The sequence below is a fragment of the Mya arenaria genome, chromosome 15 (genome assembly GCF_026914265.1).
Source record: "Mya arenaria isolate MELC-2E11 chromosome 15, ASM2691426v1".
NCBI classification, from domain to species: domain Eukaryota; kingdom Metazoa; phylum Mollusca; class Bivalvia; order Myida; family Myidae; genus Mya; species Mya arenaria.
The window spans coordinates 20,777,219-20,799,586 of NC_069136.1; the positions used below are offsets into that span (position 1 = coordinate 20,777,219).

The 22,368-nt window shown below is 34.9% G+C and overlaps 1 protein-coding gene across 1 annotated transcript; it reads right to left on the reverse strand.

Moving 5' to 3' along the window:
- Positions 1 to 16,741: 16,741 nt before the first annotated feature.
- LOC128220695 (uncharacterized) lies at positions 16,742 to 20,382 on the reverse strand. Its single transcript, XM_052929193.1, has 2 exons — positions 19,851 to 20,382; positions 16,742 to 18,591 (listed from the first exon to the last, which is right to left on the reverse strand). Exons 1-2 carry the CDS (start codon positions 20,286 to 20,288, stop codon positions 18,280 to 18,282), a joined length of 750 nt encoding a protein of 249 aa, XP_052785153.1. The 5' UTR covers positions 20,289 to 20,382; the 3' UTR covers positions 16,742 to 18,279.
- Positions 20,383 to 22,368: the final 1,986 nt, after the last annotated feature.

Here is a 22,368-nt window from a genome sequence, read left to right on the forward strand (position 1 = left end):
GTTTCGTATTGACCATAATTGTATACAGCCTTGCTGTGTTGCCAAAAACAGCGGTCAATATTGTCAACAACGTACTGAACATCAGAGAGAGGTCGTGGAAGAACGTGTTGATTGATATTTTTGATGGACTGTTACGACTGGTTTCAAATATTTTGTTCCAAATTGTGCTGTTCGGACCAATCATTGTGAAAGTATTCCAGTTAGCAGGAGCTTGTCCCCGAAAAGTTGGTCCTGTGATCCCGAAAAGCAACAAAGACACAACAGAAGCGAAAGGAGATTCGGAATCGAGAACAGTTAAAAGGTTAAAGCATGCGATGAATACCGGACGGAAAGCTTTTGACAAGATTGAAACTGCTCAAAAGAATTTAAACAAGAAAATACAAGCAGCGGAAAAAAAGATCAAACGAAACGCTATAAAACCTATGGGAGTAATCCAGAAGAAGGTTTTACCAGCCAAACAACAACAACAACAGATCTGTTTAACTTGCGTAGAAAGTGGAATTACTGCAACAGGTGGGAGTTCGAACGAAAGTAATTGTCAAATATGTGGAGAATTTATGGACGGTGCTGCTACCGACCAAGAACATAAAAACTGCTGTCCTTGTGTTTGTAACTGTTTAAAGAATAGAACAAACTGTTTGGTTATCACCATTACCCTAGCAAATATCCATTCCATTGTATATATCGTTGAGGTAATTTTAATACTAACTCATTTCTAAATTGCGTCTCTGAAATTATATTCGAATTGAAACTTAGTGACATAATATATTGAGAAACAGTCATAAATAATTGATATATTACCTTAGTAAATACATTGTTTATGTTAAATATACTTTTATGTTGATATCTTACAAATAAACCCTATACAATTCAAATATTTATTTTATAGAATAACTTTTTTGTTGCCATGGCAGCCATTTTCCATCTAAAAAAGATTTGTTTGCGAATGTCATGGATCCAACACCTTTTTTCTTCTTGGAGTTATATTTTTTTTAGATTTGTGTTGTAAACATGTATGAATTATATGTTGGCAATATTCGTTTTAGTCGTTGTTGTAGAAAAGAATTTTGAAACGATTCTAATAGCAACAAGAAGCTTTTTCATCGCATGCTTGTAATCATTATTTGAAGTGACTATACATAATAATGGAGTGACAATAATGTTAAATTGACTGAATAAAGAAGTAGGTGACAAGCAATGTTGTGTATCAACATGTTCGGCAATGTATGTTGTATGAAAGTATGTATGTGGCTTAGATTTCCAACGCACGGTTTGGATCGACTTATCTAATATGGCGTCAAAACGACTACCATACAATTTCAATTCAGTAAAAAGTACAAGTTTATACATATGGCAACTTTCTTGACTTCGATAAGGATGAATATTAACATGGTTATTATTTCTCTGATATTGTACTTCAAAATTACATACAATGTTGATCACTATCAGGTGAAAGTAGTTGTCAATTCATTGTCAGAGTATGAGATATACCGCCACAATTTTTCTCATTATCCCTTTTTCTTTTCTACTTTCTTTATTTTTTGTCAAAAAGTCGTGATATGAAACTAGTATAATCCTTTAATTAAAATTATACTGATGGTAAAGTTTTCAGATTTTTTTAATAAGCCAACGTTTTAAAGCATTACAGCATGTCATAGGCTGGCACAACATTGCTATTAGGGTCGTATGGAAAGTTGTGCTAGTTTGAGTTAGAACTATATCTAAATGTATGGCAGATGTTTATTTCATACTGTTGTTCATGTTAACAAGCTGACTATTTCAATATCAAAGACAATGTCCATAAAAAGCGTAAACAACGAAGACTTTTTTGTTTATTTGCTTACACAAGGGTCTCTTTGCTGATGATTCCACTTTGTTTGCATCTTGATACGGTGTGACCGAAATTCGACAATATTTACAGAATGATTTGGATACAGTCGTTTCTTGGTGCTCTAACAACAATATGTTAATCAATCCTGACAAATCTAAATGCATGGTGATCTTTAGTTGTTACAAATCTACACAAATCACTACATTATCGTTGGAAATGAATAAAACAACAATTAAATATGCACTTTTCCTCCAAAATATGATGTACCACAATTAATAATTTTGTATAATATTTAAAAAGGATGAATAAATGAAGAAAATAAGTTCTTATGAAGGATATCGAGTTTAATTTGAAAGAAATGAGCATAAAACACGGTATTTCTACCTTTTGAGACTAAAGTAAACCAAAGTAAATCTTTTAACATTCATTAATCATTTAATATATTTGCACAATCTGTTATTAAATGCACGGTTACAATCTTGTTATCAGTAATTAAACTTTTCCATAAATGCATTATTTAGAAATAAGATAAAGGTTTATAAGTCAACGTTGATGTTTGTTATACATGTGTATGTATTTATTTTGAATAAGAGTGTCTCTATTCTCTGTATGGTTCTCGTCATTATTATTGATATTCAATTAAAACAGGGAAGATCAAATTTACAAAATGTGCCGTAAATAAACTTATCGATTGCTTTCAACTGAATCGCATATTAAATAAGTAAAAATGTCATGATGCACTACAGTATCGATCATCACATTTATTTGATACCAGCTTTGGAGATTTAAGAGAATATATCAATTATGGAAAAACTACTACGAGTGTTGTCATTTGTAACAATTGTGATTATCCTAATAAATATGGGTATAGAATACACGCAGCTATTCCAAGTTTTTAAAAACCTTGGTGATGTGTTAAAAAGGTTAAAAGATATAAAAACGTTCTGCGACGTTGCGTTCATACCAACTGTGATTGCTGAAATAATATCTCCAATTTTGAAGTTGACGCAAGTATATTGTTTAGTTCGAGAACTGTGCGAGGCCAAATATATGTACAATAACTGTTTCCACTGTTGTTTCGTATTGACCATAATTGTATACGGCCTTGCTGTATTGCCCAAATTGTATTGTCAACAACCTACAAAACATCAGACCGAGATGTTTGAAGAACGTTTTGATTGATGTTTTTGATGGACTGTTACGACTGATTTCAAATATTTTGTTTGAACTTGTACTCTTTGGACCAACTATTGTGAAAGTATTCCAGTTAGCAGGAGCCTGTCCCCGAAAAGTTGGTCCTGTGAACACGAAAAGCAGCAAATACACAACAGAAGCGAAAAAAGATTCGGAATCGAGAACAGTTAAAAGGTTAAAGCATGCAATGAATACCGGACGGAAAGCTTTTGACAAGATTGAAGCTGCTCAAATGAATTTAAACAAGAAAATACAAACAGCGGAAGAAAAGATCAAACGAAACGCAATTAAACCCATGAGAGTGATCCAGGAGAAGGTTTTACCAACCAAATATCAACAGGTCTGTTCAACTTGCGTAGAATCTGGAGTTTCTGCAACAAGTGGGGTTACGAACGAAACTGTACGAAGTGCCGGATGCGATGATAATGACCATCCGCCCACAGACAAAACAAAAACCGTTGCAGATAGATCTTCGAGCAGTAATTGTCGCCTATGCGGAGAATTTATCGACGTTGCTGCCTACGACCAAGAACATAAAAATTGCTGTGCGTGCGTTTGTAACTGTTTAAAGAATAGAACAAACTGTTTGGTCCTCACTATGGCCCTAGCAAATATACATTTCATTGTATATATCGTTGAGGTAATTGTTATACTAACACATAAGTAAATTGTGTCTTTGAAAATATATTTGAATTCGAATTTAGTAAAATGATAGTATACATCGTAAAAAAATATTCCTGCAAAGAAGTCAAGTCATATCGTGACAAAAATTTACAAATGATTATGCCCTTTGGGTTAAATTATGAAATGTTGCCCGACGACATATATGCATGTTAAAGTTAAAAAAGACTCAAGACCAACCTAAATTTCGTCCAAGATGAACGCCAAAATCCAAGATGGCCGTCATCACTCACCTTAATATTATAAAGAGGAACAGTCATAATTAAATTGTTTTATTACCTCAGCAAATAAGTTATTTATGTTAAATTTACTCATTTGTTAAAATCTTACAAAGAAACCCTATACAATTCAAATATTTATTTTAAAGAATAAACTTTTTGTTGCCATGGCAGTCATTTTCTACCTAAAAAAGATTTGTTCACTGGTGTTATGGACTAAATACCAGTTTTCCTCTTGAACTTCATAATTTTTTTGTAAATTTGTTTTGTAAATATGTAAACATAATATGTTGTCAATATTCTTTAAAGTCTTTGTTGTAGAAAAGAATTTTGAAACGATTACAATAGCAACAAAAAGTTTCTTTCATGTCATGCTTGTGATAATTATTTAAAATGACTTCCCATAATAATGGAGTGACACTCATATCAAAAATGGCTGATTCAAGGAGTAGGTGACATGTAATGTTATATATCAACATGTTCGGCAAAGTATGTTGTATGAAAGTATGTATGTGACATAAATTTCCAAAGTGTTGTGTGTATCGACTAATCCAAGATGACGTCAAAATGAAATTTTGATTCAGCAAAAAATAAATATGTTTGAATGTTGCAACTTTCTTGACTTAGAACAGATGAATATTCGCAAGGATATTTTTTTCTTATATTGTACTTCACATTTACATACAAGATTGACCACACTAAGGTCAAGGTAATTGTTATTTCAAGGTCAGAGTATAAAAAGTACGCAAATTTTTCGCATAATATTATATTTTTTTTTCTTTTCAAATTAATCTATTTTTAGTTGTTGTCAAAACGTAGTAATTTGAAAATATTATTTTTCTTCAATTTAAATTAATTAACGGTAAAGTTTTCAGATCTTCTTTTGAAAGAGTCTTATGGAAAATTGTGCTAGTGTCAATTAAAAGCATATCTAAATGAATGACGGATATCTAGTTCATACTGTTATTCACATTAACATAAATAACTGACCTCTTAAATATCAAGGTCAAGGTCAATACTAAAAAGGCAAACAACTTTTTTTATTGTTTATTTGCTTACACAAGGGTCTGAAGAAACTGGCAATTTATCAACTTCTCTATTAGTTTCCATATTCGGTTACTTTTCAATGAAATGTTTTTAAAACTTAATGAAAACAACTTAGTATTACTAAATAAATGCTACCCAAGGCAGTCACGAAAAAAGTTCTGTTTCCAAGAGGTTTAAATTTTATACTGTTTGACTGTCATGTATATTGTTACGTTTATATAACGAGATTCACCCCCAAGGGGCAAATTAACCCTAGGTGCAAATATGTTCATATTAACGCAAATACCCACGGGGGTAAATTTACCCATCGGTACAAACCTTCCCCAAAGCGGGAGATGGTGTAAATTTTACCCAGGGGTATTTCATCTCAATTTAGCGCGACAATTGATTTCGGGGTATTTTTTAATCTGTCAGGTTTTTATAGTTAAAAAAGTAAAGAAAGAAAATTGCTATTAATACAACTTAATTTATTCTGTAAAAACTTTTTGAAATTTCTCAGAATAATGTTTCCTAAAAGGACTGAAATGTTTTAAATATGATGTCATTTTTTTATTCAAATATTTTGTTTTCAAGTTTAGATATTTGGTCTTTCTTGGAGACTCATATACTATCAAAATGAAACGCTAATTTTTCAAATAAATTTGATTATTAAAACTGACCACACTCCTCTTTCAGCTGATAATTTAGAAGTTAACGCTCTGGATTCCTGTTTTTATTATGAAATAAACGTGAATACGTGCAGTTAATAGGTTTTCTGACAATATGACATTTCTGAAAGACAAATATCTTTTTTTAATTTCCTTAAATAACTGCAACATAATATCCCTCAGCGAATAACGGTTTTATTCAATACAGAAATTGATATCTTACGTTAGTAATATTAGCTTCATCTTTGTCAAATGTTCTTTTCACAAACGATTTTTTTTTAATTTAATGTTCTAAATTACCATTTGAAAGCGTCAACATAATACACTAGGTGCAAATTTACACACATCGCATTAAAACCCCATATATCTTTATGGATATATGATATAACTGCTTTATGATGCTCTAATGCATTTTAAAATCAAGTTCAAAATCTTTTGAATGTCAAAATGCAAATATGACCCTATTGACAGCGCTATTATATTTTTTTTTGAAAAACAACAATAAAACATAAGTCAATATTTTGAATTGTATTTCATCTCTTTTCCATTATTTAAAGTCAATCTAACCATACAATATCCCTACTTTAGCGCATCCAATGCTTAACAAACTTCATATAAAATATCTGTGTGAGTTTCCTGTAGTCCTAACAAGCCGGGAGTATCTCTTTAAAAATTTATCCAGTGCTTTACCAACCTGCTATACTGTTATTATTCCAGTAACAAAGAACCCTTAATCAGCATCTTTCCCAGGTTTTATCAGTATTTAGAAAGCCAAAATGTGTTTTTCTATTTCCACTGAGTGCCTCAAATTTCAAATTATCTCTTGTAGACACAATAGGTCCCCAGTAGCCCTCTGTATCCCTATTGCGGTTAAAGTTAAGCCGTATCATTATCAAATAAGCATCAGCCGGGGATTGCAAAAGTCAAGCCAGAGCTTGATTAACCACAATTTGGCTACCATCTACCCAAATATGCCTTTCACCCACCATACACTGACTGTTTTTAAGTTGTGTTTACAAGAAACGTCTGCAAGTCCATAATGTGCCAAATTTACAAAAAAGAGGCTTTGAAGCCGAATCAAGTGCCAAATAAACTTAAGATTTTCTGCTTTACTTGAGACCATTAAGTGTAAATAAATCCTATATACGTTCTCAAGTCAATTCAGTGCCCAGTTAATCTGCTGTATTTTCTTTTATCTAGTGTCAAACATACCACAAAATGGCCTTTCTACATCCATCTCAGTTCCAAATAAACACAAATGAAGTTACAATTAAGGCTGTCATATATTTTTTGTCAAACCCTTCCATTGTTGACAATTCATAAAGTGATTGTACAGTAAAGCAATTCCATATATACACATACCTCAGATGTTCTACACTTAAGTCAGTCCAGTGCTTTATCGTTTTAATGTTGACTACAATAAAGCACGCTCAGTGAAAAACCAACACACGTGTAGCTCCACAGTGACAAATTAAGCAGGTTCAGAGCGAAACAAACTGTGTATTTCTAATAAAGCATTTTCAGTGACAAAAGGATTACATTTAGCATACATAAGCCCGATTTGGAGTAAACCATTATGATGCTCTAATTAAGCATCCTCAGTACCAATTCATTTGATGGGAGCAAAAACGTCTGTAAAGAAACCAAACCATACATCATATGCAGCTCAAGATTATAAGTATCTTCCATGGCAGAGAGTGTAAGATAGGTTCATCCCGACCCGAGCGTAGGGTGTTTGCGGAAACGAGGTTTACCGAGTTTCCGCAAAACACCCTGCGCGAGGGTCGGGAAGAACCTATCTTTCACGAGCGACTATGGTAGATGCTTTTTCTCCCACCTCAGTTAAACAAAATTATGTAAAAATGTATTGTTGCTGGAACTCTTTTGTGCGTAGTGAAAATAAATGCGTATGGATATTTGATAATTCGTGGTTGTCATGGATATGCTCGCAGTGATTCAGGTTATGTTACTAGTCAAATCGGTCTTTAAATAGTTCGGAGGAGAGTGGAGCATTATTTCTTGAAATATGCGTGAAAACCTTTTGATGGTGACATTTGAAGCGAGAAATAGTTAAATAGCATTCTAAATATTGCCACACGACAAGGTTTCTATGAAGCTACAGACGACAGTCTCCAACAAGGGAGGTAATTACAACGTGGCGACATTTAAAAAGGAGTTCCATACGGGCATTTTATCTTCGCCCGTGGGCAAGATAAGAATTTCTAGCATGGTTAAATTATTGGATCTACTTATCTGAGGTGGGAGAAAAGCCTATTCAGTGTAAAGCAAACCACATTTTGGAAACCATGAAGCCGTTTTAATAATAATAATAATAATGATAATAATAATAATAATAATAATAATAATAATAATAATAATAATAATAAGATCAATAATAATAATAATAATAATAATAATAATAATAATAATAATAATAGTAATAATAATAATAATAATAATAATAATAATAATAATAATAATAATAATAATAATAATTATAATAAGATCAATAATAATAATAATAATAATAATAATAATAATAATAATAATAATAATAAAAGTAATAATAATAATAATAATAATAATAATATGTGCATTTCTGATAAAGCTTACTCAGTTCTGAACCCGCCACATTTTGACAACAATAAACCCCATTCAGGGCCAAACAGACACACGCGTAACCGTTATCAAGGATACTCAATGCCAAATAACAAACGTTGGCAACCATAAAGCCATCAGAGCACAACAGACCAAAGACTTATAGATCGCATAATTTTGGCCCCATTCAGTGCCAAACAAATATATGTGCAGTTCTCATAAGTTGAGTGCTTATTTGTCTACATTTTGGCAACCATATAGCCAATTTAACGCCCAAAAAAAGCTCATGTGCAGCTGTTATTAAGCATTTTCAGTTCCTATGTTCTGACCACATGTTGGCAGAAATTTAGCCCATTCTGAGAAATGTGCATTTCAAATAAGGTCTTTTCAGTGCAAAACATAACACTTCTTGGCAACCTTAAAGCCCATTTAAAGCAAACCAAACCAATGGCAGATCTATTGTTAAGACACGTAGTCAATGCCAGTTGTTTGCCATATTGGATTTGGTGGACATATTGGATATATCCTGAGAGGGTCCTTATCCTAACCATAAGTAGTAACCTAAATAATATAAACATTAAAATTAAGCTGATCTAAAAGAAAAAAATATTCAATTTACATTTATGTCATCCCAAATTGGATACACACAAATAACACTTGCATAAAAAACAGCGAGTAAACTTTACAGGAAATATCAAATGTTGTGGCATTTTCCCTTGACCTTGGTAATCATACCTGGTACAGATTTATGGCGCACTTGGGACAAGAGCAATATACATTGAAATAAAAAGTTTTATTCATTTAAATGTGTGCCATATTTCGAGATAGAAAATACTCAATCAGATATTTATGGCGGCCATCTTAAAGGTCATCTTGATTTTGTTTTCGTTGATTTGTTTTGGTCCTTAGCATAAATAAGTTAGATGAAAATAAAGTTCAAAAAAATCTGTAACAATGCACCACCTTATATGGATATTACTTTTCAAGCAGATCGCCGTTCCCATAGGCATCAGCTTAGGAAAAGCGTAGGGTTCTTTGTCGTTAAAATTGGTTAATTAATCATTCTCAATGATGTTTTGATTGCCAACACAAAATGTTGTTTCGAGGAGTATATGTATGGATTTTTAAATTGTTCAAGATCTAAATAATCATCAAATATGACTCAACAATGCATTAGTTCAGCTCACAGAAAGCACCACAACAATAAATTAACACAATTATGGTAATAGCCGCCATCTTGAATTTTGGCAGCCATTTTGAATGAATCCAGAGTGGGTCCTGAGCTTCTTTTTTCAATAAAAAACATATATTCTATGTACAAAGTTTCAAAATTTAAGCCAATGCAGTTTGTACGGCCATTACCCCATACTTGTCCCAACATTTATAAGTAATTACAAGATTAAAAATGTAAGCCCCATAAGGCCTTAAAGGGACTCGCTCATGTTATTTTTACCAAACATTATTTTTCCCGGTCATACATCTGAAAACACTTCTTTTATAATTATTTTACTCTTTGATACCAAAATTGCAGAGAAAAGATACAATTTAAGTATAAAAAACATCTGGTGTTAGACGGGATCGAACCCGAGCTGGTACAGTTAAAAAGAATGTAAACCGATTGCTTATCCACTCGGCCAAAGGGACTCTTACACAAAATTATGAATATTTTAAGAATATAAATTCATTAAAAGCATCACGTGATAATGTCAATAAATTAATCACGCTACAGCCTTTTGCTGAATTGCGTTAGCAACGGTGATGGTAACCATGGACTTAAAGACAATATTTGAGCATATAGTAACAATCATTTAGGCGTTCAAGCCGTCAGCATCTTAGTTGATACTCTCCTGATGAATTGACACTTTATTTTGTTAATGTTTCGTAAACAAATTTCCACGAAAAATGTTTTTTTTTCTTCAAACCGTGAGCGAGTCCCTTTAATATAAATCTACGGTGTTTGGTGACCCGATATGGTACATATGGAAAGCATATCGGATGAAAGCGAAGCTCAAACTCAATATGGTTTCCTGCGCGCCAGATGCACCATATCGGGTCACCTACTTACCCCGTAACGTATATATCACGTCGACAATCAAGACGTCAACACCATCACATTATTTTTAATGTATTCATCGGAATCTGAAAATGAACGCCATTAAAGATGAGTGAACCAATTTGGGAAACATATGAAGTCAACGCGTGACCAGTCATAGACCAATGGCGTTGCGTCATTCATGTTGGAGGCGTGATATATTGGGGATATTATGATAGGACGCTTTTCTGGTGACCCGTATCACGTCGAGTTCGGTGTGTAAACACGTTTCCGTCGAGACCGCACGTACTATTTATCAATTTTTTACTTTTCGATTTCAATTTGTTTTGAATTAACCGCTATCTGTCAAATGTCCAAATATGAAATTTGCTTGCACGTCTGAATATGTTCCGTACTTTTGTGTATTGGAGTCAAGGGAGGCAACTCCAGCGAAACAAGTCAGGCGCTACAGAATTCAATTTATTGAGCAAAATAAGAAGAAAATGTTTTATATTCAGCAAAATAAACAAATTGCTAATACGAAACAATAATTAAATTCCACGGCACAAAAAAATAACAAACATAAACGGTACTATTTTACGTGTATAAACAAATCGTCATTTCCAGAAGACAAGACGCAACGCGGCCATTTTAACAAAAGAGAATGTTCGCAGGATTTTATGACGATCATTATAAAAAGAAATGCAGAACTGAGGGAAGATCGTGAGTCAATCGCTATTAATATTGATGGCGCGAATTTGCCTTCTTGTTTGTATTGGCGAGCTGCTCATGTGTATGATTATGTTACAATTCATGATCTTTAAACTGGCAAACAACTAGTTGTCTAGATATATTTCTGCTTCGTGCTTATCTTCATGTTTCTTTGATTACCACGTTTCTGAATGTTTACATGCTACTGGTGGCGTGAGTAAAATTAATTTATGTATGTATCTAAAATTTGACAGGTTTAACCAAATTTCTTGTCTCGCTCTTTTTAGCGACTCGGAAGTAGAAATCTTATATCAGTTTGCGCTATTGACGCTTTTCGACAAAATGACGTTAAACACAAACTTTAATTTGTGAGTGTTTGTCAATACATAACAATTGTTATTGTCAAACTGTATGCTTTCTATTACATTTAGGTGAATATGACTGCATGAATGGTGATAACTGTTGCCCATGCATTATTATTAGCCATACGAAAAAGCCAGCGGAAACCAAAACAACAAATTGGAGGATCTATTTAGCTGACTCCACTATTTCGTCATAAGTCCCTTATAACAAACTAATCTCCCTTTTTGGGATATAAATTGTGTTATTTTTTTTCCTTATAAAGAGTTTTGAGACTTTTAAAGGAATTATATTCAAAATAAATATGATTATGTTTTGGATTATAAAACCATGTTTAAGCTATAAAATTGGCTTTATTAAATATGATAGTACTTTAATAATGTGACACTCTTATTCAAAATTAATACATACGAATGTATAACAAACATAAACTTTGAGTGCTAAACTTAACTACTTACTTAATAATGCATTTATGGAAAATTTTAATTAATGATAACAAGATTGCAATCGTGTATTTAATAGCTAAAAACGCCAAAATATTAAATGAATGGTGAATGCTAAAATATATACTTCGATCTTCTATTGGTATTTTGAGATATCAAAACAATTGTATCAATCGTGGTACATCTTAATTGTGAGTAAGAGTTTATCTTTAAGATATTTCGGGAAATTAGGGCTGCATCTTATAAAAAAAAGAGAAAAAAATGTTTCATTCATGGCGATGAGTACAGAACTAAATCTCTATTTTTTGATAGTCTTGCTTAGTGAAATATGCAGTATATCAGAAACAACAGCAACGTATTCTTAATTTAGTATAAGCGATCTTTCTGTTTGATCACACTGCACCATATGCTTTATTCAGTATGTGTTATGTCGTAAAAGGAAATACATACATGTATATCATAGTCAAACAAGATTACGCGAGGCATAAAATTCATTTGGTTCGGGTTACCCGACCCTGCTTACGAAATATGCGCATACCCTACCCTTTTTACCCTTTTTATAGTCAGGTAGTATTTTTTTATTTCTGTCTTTTTTTAAGTGTGTGTTTCAATATGTAGTTTAAAACCTTTAAAGCTTTATACAGAATAATACTAAACCGCAATTTTCCAATGACAATAGCGGTCTTACATATAGCTTAATAAAAACCCTTCCTACACTACCTTTTTTTTTTAAAGGATATAACCCTTACCAATCATTTTTTTGGCCCAATCTTGCGATAAAAAGTGATCAAACATTTTACGATGAATAAACAACGCTTAATTTATGTGTACGTGTAAAAATGTGGGCAAATGATTAACATCGAGTATAGAAACATTAAAAAGTTTACTTTTGTTTACAAAACATGTATAATATTTCTATCGTAAATACAGCCACATATGCGAGAGACATGAGCACACTAATGGCAAGGCAGGCACCCCTTACACCACCACTCGCGGACGGTTCTCTGAACACACTAGTACTGAGGTCATTCACCGTCAAAGTCGTTGTTGCAAGTGCGGTCGGTTCTTTACTTCTTGTTATTGTCGCTGGTTCGTTCGTTGCGCCGACCTTTGAACTCCTTGAATCACAGGTTTCTTGACGTTTTGTTGTTGTCGCTGGCTCGTTCGTCGCGTCAACCTTCGTATGCCTTAAATCACAGGTTTCTTGGCGTCTTGTTGGTGTCGCTGGCTCGTTTGTTGTGCCGACCTGCGAACTTCTTACTTCACAACATTGACACATGGACTCAAACATGGAACAAGTATTTCGCACGAGAGCATAGCCCTGTGACATATGCAGAAACAACTGTAGAAACATTACACTCACACCCTTAACAAGACCTTTCGTCAATTCTCTAGCGTCCTTTCGCCATCGTTTCTTAGTTTCCTTTAAAGATATGGACCCTGTACATACGCATCGGTCTCTGTAGAAAATCTCAATTACCCCTGTTGGGTATACTGTAAATAAGTACACGCAAATCACAAGCACGAATACGCTCAAATATGTTTCTTTATTCATTCGGTTATCTTGCTGGATTTCCCTAGCGATGTAATAAATCTCAGCTAGCGCCAAGAGGGTACCCATGCCCTCAAACACAATACCCATTTGCCAAAAGAACCAGGGGTTGTCACAATGCAGGGACTTTTTATTCTTCTTAAGTCCTTCATCCTCTTCAATCTCCATGTACATCTCGTACACGTTCACCCAGCTCACTGCCACGTCCACAAACACGAGTACCAGGGTAACCCACTTCCACACCAGCTTACACGTCGAAGCAGCTGTCATCCTTCAGACTGGTTCTTTAAATCAACGCCTGGTTCTGTATACAATAGCCACAAGCTTATCCTAAAATCCGTCTAGCAATGGGTTACCTGCCTTTACCGCTTCATTGTCTTGTTGTGCAGAAAACGCAGAACACGCACATGGGGCAGACAAAGAATGCGACTCACTTTCTTGTCGGCTATTCAACCCACTGGATTAAATTAAAAACGGTGTATTGAGAAGAAATAAAACATGGATGAAAACCCCGTTAGGCAACAAGCGGGCGGTCAACACAGCACTGGTTCCAGTATCTCAAATCTTCTGAAGTTTCTTATAAAAAAATAGGCTAAGATTACTATTTTTGTTGCTTTCTTTCAATTACCAACTTCATTTATTTTAGAGATTTTAGACTTCAAATAGGAATTATCTTTAAGATAATCACAATACGCCAATTTAACTATCAAAATTAAATTTAAGAAAGTATTTTGCCTTATTGATATAAGCTACCTAAGTCTGTTAAGTTTAAGAAGTTTCGAGGAGGAATTTGGGCCAGTTGATTAAACAATCCACAATCCAATGGTCGTCCAAAGCAAAACTGTATAGTTAATCTTCTAGTACAGTTCAGTGAAGCCTAAATCATACTTTAGAAAAAAATATACAGATATATGCAGCCACTAAGCAAAAACCATCTGTTCAGGGTTTTATTTTCATCTGTTATCTTCTAAACACCGTAAATCTTCGGTTTTTGTATCTCATGTTACAATGTAAATGGTATGTGGTTTAAATATCTTCCAATACTGTTGGTCGAACGCTATATCAGCACAATTATTGATATGTTAGATTCCATGGTCTTACTTCTTTAACTTCAATTCGCATCGAGCATTCCAAAACCAGTTCAAATAAGGGCTTTTACAGAGCATCAAGGATGCCACAACAGCAGACGTCGTGTTGTTATTTCGAAAACAATATTCATTCACGTTTCAAATTAGGCTTAATACACATTAACCAATCACACACCAATTTATCCTTTTTTATCTCGACTTATTAGGTGCATACCCTTTTTGTATGTTTTCCCGAATTGCAATATCCACAGCAAAAAGAATCCATAGTTCGCGTCCAGTACTTGGTCGACTCCTTTCCTTTACACAAAAAATACGCGTAATTAACATTCACCATACGGTGAAATTAAACGTTGATATTTTGACATACATAAACATGCTTGGTTTGACTATTTGAATGTGTCATGTTTGTACATAACTGTTGGTCACATATGCTCACGCGTCGAATGTAGCAAGGTGTAGCCATGGGCGTTGTTTTATGATGTGTTCAGCACAATATACATGTTTATATATTAAATTTGTAGATCTCTATTCACTTTTCACATTGAATCAAGTTTGTTGTTCAATTGACTTTGTTTTCGTTTTTGCTGTTTAATACATTTTTTTCTGTTAATATGAGTAATCCATAATATTGTCATCTTTAACGTGTATATTTATCACTTCGAAAAAACCAACAACAATGAGCAACGCACGCATTATTCCGCTCTGCTTATGTGTTTATATATCAGAAAATAAAATGTGCAATGTATCTTCCAATAAAACAAAACATCATCTGAGTTAATATCATCCAATTAATTGCTTGTTCGTTGGAGAATCAAGCATTATTTTTTAAGCAGAATATCGAGCGGTTCTTAACGAGTAACACGTAATGGTATATTTCTAATGTTGAGAATATTTTATGTATTGGAAATGTTGCTAAGCAACAGCTGCTGTTATACAGTTCCTAACTGTTTGAAAGTAAAAAAAATACATGTATAAGCCATACAAAGAGTTCGATACATTTGTCAAAGAAAGTGATTTGATGTGATCGTGTTAGAATCCAATTATGAAACAATGTTTCATATATGTTCACTGCTTGGAGAAACTTCTACAAATGATATTTTCTAAATGCAGAGGGAATACTAAAGAACGATCCACTAACTCAAAGCAGAGTTATGCACCAGCCAATTGTAATCACGCGGGGAATAGTGGGGACTTTGACTTTCGGTCCAGCCAACCCCGGGTAAAATCCCCGCCCTGACGGGGACGAACTGATGGTAAAATCCCCGCCAAATGCCCCTGCACCCCAGGGACCCTAGGTAAGGCCCTTTCCCCGCTATATTTAGCGCGAAGACAAAACCACCGCATTCACCCGGCACTGCGGGGCCACCTGAACGGTAAAAACACGGCCCATTTCCCGGGCTATCCCCTGTATACCCCGGACCTGGGGGCCGTGGTTACAATTAATTTTTTTCTCTTTAAGTCATCCAAGCAATCCGCGTACTGATGCGAAAGTCTCTCTCATACTTAATGATTCATAATCAAATTCATTCTATTTTTCAAGTATTTGATTCGAGTTTTACTTAAATGGCCGGTTCGTGTATATACTGCTTTACAATTCAAAGTTCAATGTATACTGTATTCAAAATCGAAATCTACCACAGTTCTTTCACCAGAAAAAAATATCAAGGCGCCATGAAGGTTTCTTCAGGGTGGCAAAGACGTTGTGAAAACGTTAAGATTTAATGTTGTCACAGTCTTCTGTCACTATCTTAACCAGAGTCGTAGATGTGGATTCATAATTGTGCTAAGGGCCGTGTTCGGGGGCATGCCTCCTCGGAAAACTTTGGTGCAATGTGGGCGTTCTTGGGGTGCTTTATTTAGTACTGGAAAATGGACAGTTTTAGGATCATGTAGTCAAGTACGCATAGTGCAACTTTGGCTGATTTAAAAAAAAAGTCAGAACCATGTGGATTCAGTCGCATACTCGCGTAAAGGCAGCTACACGCCTGTCTTAACCTATTAAAATGACACTTATTTGAAGCAATATCTGCGTATATGTTTCTTTTTCAATGAAACTTGCACTCAGAAAATAATACTACAAGAAGCATGTTGTATAGATAGTCAAAGTATCGTTAATCTATATTTCCTATAAAACTGGCTGAAAAGAACAAACAGCCACCACCTTTGTGACAAGAAATCGTACCCAGTTTGGCTCGAAACATACTATATATTAAGTGAAATTTCTTAAAAAAGTCATAATAGATAGTTTTTCGTATTATCAGTCGTTGAACATCAGGCTCGTCGAAACATTAAGTCATTTTCTAACGTGATGTGTACACACTTAATGAATAAGGAAGGCGAAGAGCGGAATATTTATTTTATAAGCACATATTGACTTCTGAATTACATCATTTTCGGCTACCTGTGATATTTCACTAATGTCAGGGGCGGCCAGGGGATGGAGTTAGAGGTGGTGTTCTTAGAGTGGCACAACTGCGGACGCTTTTATACGGACACAATTTCTTCGATTGATCGAGTTTGTCTACAAGCATAGTGACAGACTTCTGTAGTTTTCGGACTGCCCCATTGGATACTTCTAGATAGACCAAAACGAATTAATTGGTTTTTTTTTTCTTTTCTATCAAATAAAATAGGTCGGTAAGTCGGTATTTTGAAGGTGAAATGCTTCTAAGTTTATTACCACACTTGAAACCGTCGCCATCTAATTATCTAGAGCGCTCTATAAAACTGTACATACCATCTAGTAACAAGAACGCTATATAAAACAGTGTATGGTCCATCTAGTTATCTAGAGCGCTCTATAAATTAAAACATACCATCTAGTAACTAGAGCGCTATATAAAACAGTGTATGGTCCATCTAGTTATCTAGAGCGCTCTATAAAACAGTACATACCATCTAGTAACTAGAGCGCTATATAAAACAGTGTATGGTCCATCTAGTTATCTAGAGCGCTCTATAAAACAGTACATACCATCTAGTAACTAGAGCGCTATATAAAACAGTGTATGGTCCATCTAGTTAACTAGAGCACTCTATAAAACAGTACATTCCAACTAGTGCACTAGAGCGCTATATAAAACAATGTATGGCCCATCTAGTAAACTAGAGCACTCTATAAAACAGTACAATACAACTAGTGGACTAGAGCGATCTACAAAACAATACTTACCTTATAGTGAACTGGGGCGCTCTTTAAAACAGTACGTACCATAAAGTTAACAAGAACGCTCTATAAAATAGTAGTACGTTTTATCTAGTTAACTAGAGCACTCTATAAAACAGAACGTTCAAACATGAGCGCTCTATAAAATAGTAGTACGTTCCATCTAGTTAACTAGAGCGCTCTGTAAACACAGTAGTACGTTTCATCTAGACTAAGTTAACTAGAGCGCTCTATAAAACAGTACGTACCATCTAGTTAACTAGAGCGCCCTATAATATAGTTCGTTCCATCAAGTTAACTATAACGCTCTATAATATAGTACATACAATCTAGTTAACTAGAGCGCTCTATAATATAGTACATACCATCTGGTTAACTAGAGCGCTCTATTGAAACAAAACGTACCATCTAGTTAACTAGAGCGCTCTATGAGATAGCAGTACGTTTTATCTAGATAATTAGAGCGCTCTGTAACACAGTACGTACCATCTAGTTAACTAGAGCGCTCTGTAACACAGTACGTACCATCTAGTTAACTAGAGCTCTCTGTAACTAGAACGCTCGATAAAACAGTTCGTTCCAACTAGCAGAACTATGAATTCTTTCAAGCACACGTTATAATTTATTTAACATTTATATTTATCAATTTATATGTAAGCGGTTTCAATTTGCAATTCAAAAAGCATTTTTCTTTTTTTGACTTTCTCTGAGCTATCCAGAGACTGGCTCACAAAAGATGTACAATATTTCCACCACGTATAAAGCTATAAACACAAAAACGAGAATCAGGCTGATCACAAAGCACATCATGACCCCTTTACAACAACCGTCATCATCATCGTCGTCGTCGTCAGCGCTGGTGCTATCATCACAACTACACTCGCTGGCATTTTTTACATTTGTGTTTTTACCGCCCTCACCATCGTTGTCCTTTGGCGCAAATCTGCAGCACATCGCCATAGTTGTACAAAGTGTCCACAGACGCCGTCCGCGGTAGTAGATCTCCGTCAGGTGGAGGATAACCTGGAGGTTAAACACAACTAGTAAAGTCAATCGCTCTCTTAACTCTGTTAGAGTAATACCGGTAAGCAAACTTACAAGTTAGCAAAGTGTATAGGTTTATATGAAATAAAGTTTATGATAGTTTGATAAACTAGTTCCATAGCCTGATGTCATTGTTTCTAATGTATGTATATTTCTAGATGTATGTTGCATAACGTGATTCTAAACTACCTTTATCAAGTTTAATGGTACACATTGCTCTGGCGGTATCCGTATACAGGTTAGTTGGCCAGTATTAAAGTTTCAATTAAAGCTGCTCTCTCACAGATTGACCGTTTTGACAACTGTTTTTGTATTGGAATGAAACAATATTTGCGTAAATATCTGAAAATCGGTAATCTAAGACTGATGTGAAAATATCAGATCGCAGTTTTTAATATTCATCTTCGAAAATTGTCAAGATGTTTTTTTTGGCTAAAAGCGTAACTCACGTTGTTGTTTTCGGCATTACGTATCTTTTTTCGAACGTAAATATGTAAAACTGCGATCTGAGTTTTTGTCAGCAGTCTCATATCACTGGTTTCCAGACATTAACACAAAACATAACTCATTTTAAGACAAACAAAGTGAAAAAAGTTGTCAAACAGTCAACCTCTAAGAGTGCAGCTTTAATTTAAACAAGTGGGCATTTCAAGCTGCTTCGCAGAATTCTAGGTAGAATTGTCCCCTTGGCAAGTTTTTTTTTTCAAAATCATCATCAATGACAATTTATGAAAAAGATACGTCAATTATAATAATAACAACAACAACAACAACAACAACAACAATTGACACTGCAGGGACAAGCAAATGAACACAAGAAACACACAACGCCACAAGACAGCAAACATTACTTAAACATATTTAAATATTATTATTCTTATGTGAAAATACACTGTCTTTAAACCTTCCTACATAACACATTAACAATGATCTGACAATTTTCTCTAGTTTATAACACCATGTTGACGTATTTGATTTTTTTTTAAAACAGTCGGACCTCGTTGGCTCGAACTCCTTTGACTCGAATTCCTTGTTGGCTCAAACTGGTTAAAAGGACCGATTTCTTTTAACTGAATTAAAGCATTCCCGCTTGGGTCGAATTTTTCGATGCTCGAGGTACTTTCGCCGGTCCCTGGGAGTTCGAGCCAACGAGGTTCGACTGTTATATATCATCATCACCAATTAACCATTAATTTGTTTTCTGTAACCTAATTATTATAAAAATGGTTGTGGTTAACCTGCATAAGGATAACGCTAATGCCGCTGAGGAAGCCTTTCGCCACATCGCGCGTGTTTCGCCGCCATCCTTCCACGCTAAATGACCCTGAGCAGACGCACAGCTCCCGGAAGATGATCTCCAAAATCGACCCCGGAATAACCGACAAGAGGTAAATGAGGACTATGAGAATAAACGTCCGTCCGAAACATTCGTCGTGACAGCATCGGTCCTTCTTGATCTCTCGAACGATGTAGTAGATTTCCGCCACTGCTAAAATTGTTCCGCTGCCTTCAAAGACTGCGAACAACTGCCAGTAAAGGTCCGAACGTTCACAGAAAACATCTTTCGTTGTGATTTCATAAAATGTTTGGTAGAATTTGAACCAACCAACGGCTATATCCAGTATAATTAGAACTATCGTCACTATCTTCAATATAATTTTTCCAACAAAGCCCATTGTGTTTTCTAAATCCACATTTATTTACATCTTTTTTCTAAATAATCGTTTGCTATAAACATTGGTCCACATCTTGCGATGAAACTTGCATACGGAAAGCTGCCTTCAATTGATTATATATTTAGCCGCTTAAGCTGTTTTATTACATCACAAGTCATACTCATTTACATAATTGAATGTGCAAAATACATTTTATCCTACTTTGCTCAATAGGTTTGTTCAACTTTAAGTAATATCACAGTATGACTAATAGTTTGCCTTTCAAAAATAGAATTAAAGTTTTGGTCGCTCGTCCTCATTAGGTTGCTAAGCGGTGGAGAAATACCTATAAGCTACGGCATCTGCCTGACAAAAAATCGACATTGGGGTAAATGTTGTAGCAACCGTACGCCGTTCATCTTTTACGAAAAATGTAAGTTCATTAATGATTGTAAGAGATAGGATCGTGATAAAACATGGCGTTCGGACTTTTCCTATATTATATCAGTGTACGCAGGGGTGGGATATCAAATGACTTAAAGGAGTTCTCACATGGGTCACCACGGGTCACAACCGATGTAAACAAACACGCGTAAAATTCTAAATAACTTTATTTCACACGCGAAGAAGCAGACACAGCATTGTCTTATATTGGCTAAGACATATTTTCATAATGTTTTTTTTCTGTCAAACAGTCATATAGAAATTAACGTCTCTTGATAGTTTGTTTAGATCGGTTTTGATCCGTGTTGACCCATGTGAGAACCCCTTCAAGTCACGTGATTCCCAAACCTGGAACGGTATGTGTACATTCCTTGAGTAGTGAGGTCATAGCAACAACCTTATTAAGGGGGTTGATAAAATAACGTGAAGGTTGAACGGTTTTGAAGTATACTTTGAAAAAAACCAACAGGTAGATGTGAATATAAATATTCGTCTGTTTACAATTTCCATTGACGCCGTCACTTGACCTTTTGCGAAACAAGTGAAGTAGTCTAGCTGTATAGCTAACGCTCATCGTTTGGCGATCTCCTTCCACCCGATAAACGACGACACCGACTTCTCGAAATCGAAATGAAACAAGTGGGTCGCCGGACGGATTTTAACCCGACTTTTATCGGCGTACTACGCTGTACCCCCTTGATCGATAGGCATACGAGAAATTCCAAGGGTCCGAAGCATTAAACATTGTCGAGACACTACTTAAGGATGTTTTGTGTATTTAATATTAGTCATGGTTTTAGTATCAGATTGGTACGAAAGAAGTTATATTCTTAATGGATTCTACTTTTTCTTAAGATTAATGAATTTGACACCCCTAGCCTGTAATGTAAGTTATATATAATGTTTTCACCCATAGGGTTTGTTAAAATGGATCATTCCATTTTGGTCACGTGATGTTAGGGTATAAAAGCAGCGAAAGGCATAGAAATAGTTAGTAGAACTATAGAAACGTAGAACCGTCTCCGTGGCCTAGTTGTTAAGGCGTCCGTCTAGGTCGAGCGGGAGGTCGTGGGTTCGATCCCGGGCCGCGTCATACCGTCTGAATTTGACAGCGAATTACCGTCACTTCTATCTCATGTCACTTGTGGCATTTAAACACTATTCAAGTCGTGATGGCGTCACGAAGATACAGCATAGGTGTCGTAGTGTTTCTGTTTGTGCGTTCTTGGTTTTGGAAATTTATAGCATTGATTCTTGAACCATATGAATTATTTATAATCAGTTGGGTTTGACAGCAATCATTGTTAATCGCGTGTATATAATACTGATTTCATACTTAATTTTGGGACAATGCAGTCCGAGAATATGTTTATAGTTTAATTTAAGGGAGCGTGGCAGAGCTAGCTAGGAAAGAAACGTTACACTCCTCTGTTCAAGAAGAATTTGGTAAAACACTATTTATCGTTATAGGAGTTGTAAATGTAACAAAGAATTGCTTAAATGTCCATTAAAAAGCAATATAATAAAACAAGACATACTTACTTATTTGTGGCATACACGAAATGTACCGTATTTGGTAGAACTTGTTGCAGGTGTCAACATAAGAACTGTTACATGCACTCTATACATCCTTTCAATATGGTAAACATTTGTGGCG